Raw genomic sequence first — 11308 nt, forward strand, 5'->3', positions numbered from 1 at the left:
ATCCGAATACAAGAATATAATTTTTCGAGGAAACATGTAAGCATATTCAAGTTGTCTCGCAGATCAATCCTTTTCTCTCATAGCGTGGAATATCATATTATGAGAAATATTGCAGAAAAATGATTTTATCGCCTTCATTAATCTTTATTATTAATCCTTGATCATCTAATTTCATTTTGTATTGCAATTTTTCTATCTACAAGCTGCTTTTTTTTTCTCGAGTTATATTATATTAATCCTATAAATTCAAATACAAGAATACAATTTTTCGAGGAAACATGTAAGCATATTCAAGTTGTCTCGCAGATCAATTCTTTTCTCTCATAGCGTGGAATAAATTTTTCGAGCGAGCATCAGTCGCCGCATATAGCGGCTACGTGGAGCGAGAAAAGTTTATTCCCACGATTCGTCGGAGCAATGAGGACGATTTCTTCCGGTAACTCCGTACCACCATCCATCGTGCAAAATATCCTTGCGCCCTTATCTCCCTGGGAGAAGGTGCAATATCGTAACGTGTTGTAGCCCTGTATACATACGCGTACGTGCGCCTGTATGCGCGCTCAAATCGCAAAAGTACGCGAAATTCCTCGCGGCTCTCATCGACGTTACAATAACCGCAATATATCCAGACGCGAGACTGTTTCTTTGCGATACGAGAACGACGACGACGATATGGAACATTCGGAGGAGGGGCCGCGGGGGGAATAAGACGATGGGAATTGTTGAATGTGACCTAGTAAGTGGATGTCGCCACCAGTGGTGGTGCAACAATGGCGAAATATAAATCTAAATCCCAACCGCCATCCTTCCTGCCCTCCTTTTGCCCACCAGCCTCCTTTATCTTCCTCTTTCGTCTATTTCGCGACCTCCGGCACCGGCGACGGTGCTTCGTTGTCCTGGTGGCCGGCGCTCTTTACCCGAGAATTTCTCTTGCAGCATTCAGTTCCTGGCCTCCTTCGCGCTTCCTATCTCTTTATGCCGCTCTCGTCTCTCGGGCCTCTGTCTTCCGCTTTAATTCGCCTTACGCTTCTTTATTCTCAGACCACTTTGGATTCCATCCGCGCACGAGTCGTTCCGACAAGATAATGGGCGACGAGTTAAACAAGAAATGAAATAAGAAGAAATTCAGCTTAGCGTTACTTATTTTTATTATTTTTGTTTTCGTTCCTGCAGACGCATTCTATATTTTTCTATATTTGCACTTTTATATTTCATATTTAATCTTTATATTATTGTATAAAAAGGAATTCCGGAATTTGTAGGGATTTTTTTTAGTTACATTAGGTTCTTTATAAATTATCTTTATCGCTGTAATTTTTTATTGAATTGTTGAAGAAATAACACGCATAGTAAATTGAAATTTTCTAAGTTTTTGAAATAAGAATTAGAAAGAGAGAGAGAGAGAAAGAGAAAGAGAGAGTTATTGGAATCATTAGGAAATTAAGTTAAAGTTAAATCGTATATCAATCCAATAAACGTCTTTTTTACACTATATAATAAAAGAGTCAAGAATTAAACTGCTTACTTCACAAATTTTTAATACTGTGACAAGATAAGAGTTTGTCTGTATCTTTTCCTACGTTCTGCAGATGTTATATCATGTTATGTTATGCCATATATGATCTGTACGTGCATAGACTTGCGAGACCATTATCTCGTATATCTGCGAGATCATCTCCTCGGACTAATTCTTTTCTTCTGACTTATCCTGCTTATCTGTCCCATCCCTTGCCTTGTTCTAACATCTTTTGCTTTCATTTCTTTCTCCCAGCGGTGCCTGTCACGAGTCCTCATTCTTTTTGAGGACGTCTCTTTTGTATCCAGTCTCTCGCGCTTCCACGTCTTCCAGTGATTTCCCACTGGTCTTTCATTTTGTTTCACGTTTCCGGCGCTTCCGTCCAGTAGTATTTACTTACTATTAACAAAACACGCGTGTTATGCACGTCCTTCAATATTTATTCTGTATTTATATTTGTCGATTTTATCTATCTGTTGCATTCCACGCGTGTTTATGTTTATAGATAATTTTCTACCGCAAATATCGTTATACAATATAGCTTCTTTCTCTTTTTCTTTCTTAAGACATCTTATGATCAGACTTTTTTTTAAAACGCTCTTGCGTTTTTTTTATCTAAAGTTACTTTGTCGTTTAATCTGGTTGCCTCTTAACCAACTTTATTCTGACAAAGCATTCTTTATCAAGGATCACTCTCTATTCATTCGCATTTCTTGATCTTGTCATTTCAAACTCCTATTCTTTGTTATTTTTTTTTAATCTCTTCTTATTATCCTTGCCTTCTTTCGAGATCCATTTGTATACGAACGCTTTATATGTCACTGTCCGCGCTGCTTTTTTCGTATTTTTCCTATTTGTCTGAGATCGTTTTCCTTCTTGTCCACGATTGGCTTTATCACCAGCCTTCCCTTTTCCCGGTCGCTTTCCATCGGCGGCGCATTATTTATTTGCCGCGTCGCGCGTCGTCGTTCGAAATGCTCGTCCACTTTAATTTTCTCAGAGCTCTTTTGCTTTCCATATTTACTCGTTTTATTCGAATTACATTTTATCTGCAAGTATATTCCATCTCTCTTTTCACGTTTCTTAAAATGTCTGTTCTTCAATTTACATTTTTCTGAATTATTATCTTTTTTTATTATTCCGTCATATTGAGACGCGTTACATTTCGCGTTACTTTTTCCAATCTAATCTTGATGAATCTACTTATCTTAAGTATCTATCTGATTTCTCCTTTTCTATCTGTACTTCGCGTCACTATTTCGTTTCTCTTTTTTCACTCATCGCCCGATTTCACTTGGCATCAGCAATATCAAGACTTTACATTTACTCTCCTTTCATTCACTCGCGCGCCGCTTTGCTTTACCAACTCTTTTTTCTCATTCTCCTTTCCCGTCGACGACTTTACCTGTCTGTCCCTAACAAATATGTACTCTCTTTTACTCGTATTTACGAGTCGAACATTTTATGCGTCTTTCTCGCCGCTGCTTATACCTGTGTGGTGAATATCTATCAGCGCGTTGCGTCCAGAGATTGTAATCCATCCTTTGGATGGATGCGTAAGAACGTTTTTGATGTAAACATTTTGATGTAAAATATTCTCCGATATTCTCATTATAGATTATACTTATATTAATTTTGAACATAAAAACTATATTATTAGAATATAATATTTATAGCGTTTATAGCTTATAAGGTAAGGTGGAACAATTTTGAATAATTTGGAATGAAATAAAATAATCGAGTTTTCGATTTTAAATTTGATAACCCTGATAGGCAACTTTTATCTCATTGTGAAAAGGATATTGAAGAGTATCAAGCAGGAAAAAATCAAAAGGCGGATTTTATTTCGTTATCGTTTCTCTCTTCCGTACCATTTCGTAATTGTACCTTCTTATCTAAGTCGTAGAATGACGTATATATTTAGAGCTGTTTTTAATTACAATTGTAAAAATTCATGTATAATTACTCATCTTCTCAATTCAAGTTTACACTAAAAAAAATTTTATGAATTTTAATAAATATTTATTTATTGTAAGTATCTTTTATTGCAAATGTCTCATTAGTAGGTACTATCTAAACAAATATTTATTAAAATTTCGTAAATTTTTTTAATGTATATAATTTTTTGTTATTTTATTATTTTTAACCAATTCTAAAATTCGATGTATTGATGATTGACTATACATTTGACAGAAAAGCTCTTTTAACCAGTTGAGACTTTATTTCCGAATGTCGAGACCAGAGAACAGCATTTATTTTCATCATTTGTAAAGTTGAAAAATGATAAAATTTGAGTAAAAATTTCTAAGTATTTATTAAAAATATAAATATAAAAGTATATAAATGTGGCTTAAAAAATAATAAACTTTTTAAATTGAGAGTGTGACATTGTTTGCATTTTAGCATTCCGGGAATATTACACGGAAAGAACGATTTTTCTATCCTAAAAAATTTATCTATCCTTAAATTTTTAGAAAAATCTGCAAAATCGTTCTTTCCATGTAAATATAACATTCTTATGTTCTTTCAGTTTTTTGATGCTTTGAGTCAAGAATCCGAATCGAAAAATTTTTTTTAGTTCCAATTATGATTTAATCGAATAAGTTTACAGATTCAGTTTTTTTATTTGTAAAGAAAACTGAAACCATAAAAATTACGGTTTTTTTAACAAGTTTCTCCAGTTATAGTTACTCATGCAATAGAAGAGGAGTTAAAAATTTCAAATGATTTTTTTTTCTGTTAAATTTATTCTATTAAATTGTATATGTATGTATATGTAGTGGAGAGAGAAATAAATTTTAAAATATATTATTTATTTAATATAATGTTTTATATATTTATACATGTGCAAGGATTTAAATCACACTTGTGATAATATGGTTTGAGCAAGCGAACAACAACAAGAAAAATAAAAAGGAGGAAAGAGAGAGAGGAGAGAGAAAGAGTGAAAGAGAAAGAGAGAGAAAGAGAGTGTTCATTCGTTCAATTAGTTTCTCACATATCCATGCGCTGATTGCATTTATAAAACTCAGATAATTTATCTTTCTTCTTACAATGTGAGAGGAGAAAGATAAACTCTAAACTAATGCAATTGGCTCAGCTGTAAGAAACAGATCTATGTTAGATTAAGAACTAAAAAAAAGAAACCTATGTTAGAAAAAGAACCAAAAAAAATCGTAAACCGAAAATAATTTTATTAGTTCGATTACAATTTCGGTTTTATAAAAAATGATTTTTTTGATTCACCGAAAAAAAGGATTACGAAAAAATTTTCGGTTTCAATTCAAACGGTTTGGTCCAGGTCTCTGCTTCGAATAGATTTTATTAATTTAATTGAATGCTATTTCTTACATATATTGTTAATAATAAACAAATACAACTTAAGAAATAAGTTCAATTATGTACTTAATCAATATATAATCAATAAATGCTGCTTGGATTCAATGTTTAGGAAATAAATATGATATTAATAAACAAAATTCAAATATACCTTTTTATAAAATACAATATTTTTTTAAAAAGTAACATAAATATAAATAATTTTCAATAAATAACAATTTGTTAAATTATTTTTAAAAACTATATCCATTGCATCGCAGAAAGTTATAACGAATCTAACTCGTTACGTGATCTCTGGATTAATACAAATACTTTGTATTTATATAATATATTATATATTTATATGTAAACGAGATAAAAAAATAAATGTATATTAAATATAAACTAGAGAGTAATATTCAACTAATGAATATATTTAAAAATCCAATATAGATATGGGGTGTAACGTGCATGTTTTTTTCTGTGTAGAAATCGATTGGAGAGCAACACAGAACACTGGAATGCTTTACTGCTATCATTGCGCGAACTCATCGAATGGGTGATAAGGAAAGACACAGAGCTCACCGGCCTGGGACCCGTTTGCGGCGATGTGGCTGCACTACAAAAACAACAGGTAAATCGAATGCTGTTTCGCGCATAGATTACTTGGGTTCCGCTTCATCGAACTCAGTCAGTCCGTACAAAATCTGTAGACGTACTTTAGTCAGCATTTATCCGTTATCTTCAGTAGACGGGCATACTCCATTTAACATCCTTTGATTCGCGGCAATAGCATCAATCCCGAAACTTCAGGATTCGAGCCAAGTTACTTGGACATGACTTATGTACCTAAAATCGATTTTATTTTATATAGTCGTCCTCCGAGAGGTTTGTAAGTTCCCTCCTCGCAAACTGACGAATAGAATATAATTACGTAAACTCATGCGCTATCAGGCGGGTGTTCTCCAACTGTGTCTCTACGACAGACGACAGCTCATCCGGAATACGGATATTTACGTATTCTCATCACGTTTGAGTGTTCCGCCTCATAGAAACTTGAGCTTCAATTACGTCATTGCTCGTACGTCAATTGTGCGCTAAATGCTTCAATTAAATTCGCTGCTGATTAAATTTCCGATTTATTAAATTCTTGTGATAAAAATATATTATCTATTTTAAAAGATTTTTAACACTGTTTAACGAGATGTTACTTTTAATAACACAATCGACGAATATATATTTTGAGAATTACTTAAATTGTTTTAAAACATTATTTTAATGTATATTGTTCTAAATTATTTTCATTATTCTCTCTAATTTTTAATCGCATATTCTCTTAAAAATTGAATTTACTTTGTATAATGCGGGATATATAATTGCATGAATATCCTTTGCGCGATAATCTACAAAGGTGCACCAGTTTGGATTAATCCAGATTAGAACACGCATAGAGAAGCGCCTGTACCATCGATACAGGTAATATCCGAGTATGTACGGAGGTGATAAGCCGCATGTGTCCCGACCAGATCATTGATGTCATCGTGCGGCTAGATCTCTGCATATATATTTGTCACTCGCACCGGAGAATACAGGAAATGGCCATCGATTATCCTTAATTACTCAAGCGGAAGAGTAAGGTGCTCAACCGTACTCATGTGATTACCTTTATATTGACATGTCTCTCGTAAATTTTCACTTTGAAATTCAATATAAAAATCATATTGATTTATTTCACAATCAGCCTCAGTGAGATAATATATTTTATATGCATATTATTGAGTGCATTTATTGAGTGAAATGAAAGAGAAAAAAATTTCTTTGATTTTCTCATAATATTGTTATAATTAAATTTGCAAAAAATAATTACTATCAAAATAAATTATGAAATATACAATGAACAAATCTCCGTTTAGTGATGTATTATCTTTGTAAAATATTATTAATACTATGAAATTTATTTCTCGTCTTTTAAAGAGTCGATTTAGATTCGCAATAATGTTACAACCGTCTTTACTCGCTCGAGATTTATACGCGTTCCTTCGGTTGTACTTTGCACCAGAATTTAAATTCGAAGACAGCAACACGAAGTGTCTTCGAACGATTGTTTCTTAACGTAATTGTTTGTCCCGACTTTTACTGTAAATCCAATTAAGACTATTATCTCGGTATTTCTCATGTTTTCTTAGTATCTGTATACTTCTTTCTTCAACTTTATTAATAAATAATAAGCCGATTGAATTGAATTTCTATAATTATCGTCGACGAAGTCGTCGCGAGATTATTGTTACAGTTTGAAATTTGATATACCAATTGTCACATATTGGGAAAATGCGGTTAATGTAATCGATTATGTACGGATTTAATTTAAATGATTTGCCAGTAATTAATCAATTCTACCCTCATGCATATGCGTTACATGATTCTAAATAATTCTGTGAAAATCCTAAACCTATCTGTATGCGAAACTCGAGGACTTTGCCCCGAGCAATTTAATTACATGTTGTTAATTTAATTAGTGTTTGACATTCGAAAACACGTTTTTCTTGAATAAATTTATTATGATGCCACGAATGTTGAGCTTCTATTTGTGTATATTCTTTTGTGGAATAAAATAAATTGTCTCATTAACGGTAGATGTCGGATATAATAAAACTTGTAGGTAATTAATATGTTATTATTAATGTTTAAAAGAAGCTGCGCGATTGCATTGTTTCTAAGAATATTTTAATATTTGAAATAAATTGAATAATATTAATTAATTTACTTTCGTCTAAAATCATCTTGGAATATCATCGGATATATTATCTTAAAGCAATTCTAAGATAATTATTTCTATGACAGATAATTAATAAATCAAAGAAATAAAAGTGTATTTTCATTTATGATGTTAAAATTTAATTTTAACTAACTCTATATCAATTTTATTGATAAATATTTTAATATAACGAATAGTATTATTAAAATGTTTTTTGAAATAATATTAAAAATTCTTCAAGGTTTGCATATAAATGCTTGCTTAAAAGTTCACTAAGTTGTCATGAAAATTTAATTTTGCTTGTAATTTTACAATTATTATTTAATATTATGAATAAGATTTTAATTATAGAAAAACGTTTCTAATATTTTCATGAAAACTGTAGAAATCACTCTCCGATACGAAATGGTGGAGAAAAAATGAATTTTTTCACTCGGAATCGAAACTATCGGGGCGAACATCGAAGTCGAAACGACAAACGCGTAATTAGAAGGTCGTTTATTGCTCCCACGCAATCGAAATGAAAGCCGATCGTGCACGGTTTAGTCGCCGTTGCAACCGACGATGTAACTCTGTAACGAGCGTAATAGCCATTCCTCTTACGGGAGTCGTCCTGAAAATTCCATTTCGCCTACAAGCGCGCGGATCGATTCCCGCGCACGCTTGCAAACGGCATCGTTGCACGTCCCGACGACGAACGTTTCATGTACGCACCTTTCGCACGCAGGTTATTTCGTTCGTTCGTTCGTTCGTTTGTTCATTTTGCGCGCGTGCGAATATGGCTGATAAATCAAAACCGCCGACGTAACGTCGAGACCGGTGTATCGTATTGAGAGGCATATCGATTCGCAGCGCGAATTCGATGGATTTTTCTGGTTCGTGACAAAACACGTCCATGGCTATGAGCATGCATTTTTCGTACTATTGTACGCAACCGTTTCCCCGAGCCCATCTTTCCTCGACGCATCCGCGGCACGAAGCGATTGATATTTTTATTTCGGCCTTGCCGTCGGAATTTTCGCTTTTCACATCGAGGACGGTCGCGCTTGGTGGTTATTTTTCGGATGGGCACTTTGGCCAAGTGTCAACTTCTGGAATTTATGCCGGTGTGTTTCTTTCGGCTTGGTGGAGAGTCCGAACCTCTCATCGCGCCGTTACCTCGATTGTTTACGGAGAGGTCCGTTGACGTTCGTGAAATATTTAACGTTCGTTTCTCTGACGGGTAATAGTAGCGACTTATATACGGAATTTGTCCATAATGGATTGTAAATAAAAGAAAGTCTACTTCCATCGAAGAAATAAAATTAATTTGGACGATTGACATGCTCTTGCTGTTGATTTTAAGTTTAATAAGGCACATTTAGAATTAAAAAGATAGAATAGAATTAATCAGATTAATTATCGTAAATTTTTTGTTTCGTTTGGTTTAGAAGTGAAAAGTGGAAGGATTACTTTCTTCTTAAAATAATATATAATGTGTATTTAAATTAAAATAATTTTATCATTTGTCATAATATGTACATAAAACATATGAGAAAAAAAATCTCTTTTTAATAGAATTCTGCAATGAAATAATTAAATCAGTTATCGTATGAATATTACTTTTTATTTATTTAGTTTTGTACTGAGCACGCAGACAAAGAACATTCCTTTTCCGTGGAGAGTTGTATATTAAAAAATTGTTCTGAAATAATTTATCTCCTCGGTGAGAGGAGATAAATTACGCAATACGAACCGTTGGGAGCAGTTAAATGAAGATTCTTATTGTTAATGTCAGATGCTCGTATATTATTGCGATATGTATCAGTGCATTGTTGCCTCACGTTGTATATCTTGTAATTAACCTCTCGTAATGATAACCGCATTGATAAGAGAATTGTCTAGCTGCAAGCAATTAGAAAATGTTCATCTGCTATCCAAGTGGATGGATAGCTTTAAATTGTTCTAATTTCTTAATTAACATCTTGACTTGCACGGTTAAGTATGCATTGTGCGTAAATTTCTATGCGTGTAATTTACAAGGAGAATACAAATTCATAATTAATCCACTTACAATTTTTTTATGACGTAAAATTTTCAAATCTATCGATCGCAATCAATACATATGATTTATACGTGAGCTTTTCTATTTGTAATAGAAAAGCTTTAGAAGAGATATCTGTACAAGAGAGAAAGAAAAAATAAAGAATAACCGTAATATGAGATTTCTATTACTCCATACTCGCCGCATCATCATTCTTCAAAATGGAAAGAAAAAGAAAATAACGACGAAAAATATAAAAATGATTAATGGCCGATATGTGATGAAATCTATTTTGTAGAACAATTTAATCGATTTATTTAACAATATAATTTAATAATATGCAATGTATTTTATCTTCTAACAGATCAGATCTTCAAGATTTTTGGTTCGCTAAGTGTCGATTATTATTAAATATATGTGACAATAAACAGTCATTGTACAAATATGTGAGAAAGAAAGAAAGAGAAAGAAAAAAAGAGGAGAATAACTGTTTTATATTATTTTTAAAGATGTAATTATTAAATCGGAAACAATAACGTAATTCACATTTTTATTTATTTTGGATTATTTATTTTGGAATTGATTTTACTATGTCATTATTTTCTCAATCAATTTATAAAAACACGGATAGACTCACTTTTCTAAAGAAATACGTTTTATTCTTCAAAAAAATAACTATTTTTTGTAAATAGTGACACAACGTCCAATGTAGCACATGTTAAAAAATCAAGAAGAAAAATCATACGAAAAATATCAAGACTTGGAAAATAAAACATAAAAATTGTTTAATTTATATTGTTATGAAGTATCAATGTCGAATGAAATTAACGAAATATATAAATAATCATAAAAATGAAAAAATTCTCTACTCGGTGAATAGTTAAAGACAGGCCTTTTGCTTTACGATTTCGTTCTTCTTGTGATTGAATTTTTCCTTCATAGCAATATAAAAAAGAAAACTAGACATGAACATGCCGTCTGGGGCATCCCTCGAAAGGGATGCGCAGAAAAAGATCCGCGTGTTGCTCGCAGCAAATCCTTAACTCCGTGAAGGACGAGAGATAATCTTGTTAACTAGCGGGTGTGCAATATTGTAAGAGTGCCTTTTTACCCACTCGACTTCTTCTCGCTGGCTGCTGTGGGCTAATTTCCAACTCCGCTGCATAACGTCTCCGTCAAACGTAATTACAAATGTACACGTTAATATCTCTGCAATGCAATGCAGCAGCGTCTGATGGTATGCATCTTCTTTATGATATGAGAGCATTATTATTTAAATTAATAATACTAATTTATTTGAATTAATAATATTTATTTGTTTTACTTATTTAAAATAATTGATAGTGAAACTTTTAAATAACATTTCTAAAGCTAATAATGGCGATGACGATATCATCAACTGCATTCATCAATGTTGTAGTATTACCATCGTTCTATCTTATTTGTTACAATAAATATGTGAGAAAGAAAGAAAGATAGAGAAAGAAAGAGGAGAATAACTGTTTTATATTACTTTTAAAGATGTAATTATTAAATCGGAAATAATAACGTAATCCACATTTTTATTTATTTTAAATTGGTTTTACTATGTCATTATTTTCTCAATCAATTTGTAAAAACACGGATGGACTCACTTTTCTAAAGAAATACGTTTTCTTCAAAAAAAAAAAAAAAAAAAAAAAAAAAAAAAAATTTT

At 32.3% G+C, this 11308-nt stretch overlaps 1 protein-coding gene across 10 annotated transcripts in view; it reads left to right on the plus strand.

Moving 5' to 3' along the window:
• Positions 1 to 11308, plus strand: part of LOC108695203 (dystrophin, isoforms A/C/F/G/H) — a 469808-nt gene that overhangs the window by 383240 nt on the left and 75260 nt on the right. For all 10 annotated transcript variants that reach the window (XM_018205000.1, XM_018188075.1, XM_018188076.1 and 7 more), the window contains one exon: positions 5324 to 5468. In XM_018205000.1, coding sequence (XP_018060489.1) covers positions 5324 to 5468 — 145 coding nt within the window. The remainder of the gene's footprint in view (positions 1 to 5323; positions 5469 to 11308) is intronic.

This window comes from Atta colombica, unplaced genomic scaffold (genome assembly GCF_001594045.1).
Source record: "Atta colombica isolate Treedump-2 unplaced genomic scaffold, Acol1.0 scaffold126, whole genome shotgun sequence".
NCBI classification, from domain to species: Eukaryota; Metazoa; Arthropoda; class Insecta; order Hymenoptera; family Formicidae; genus Atta; species Atta colombica.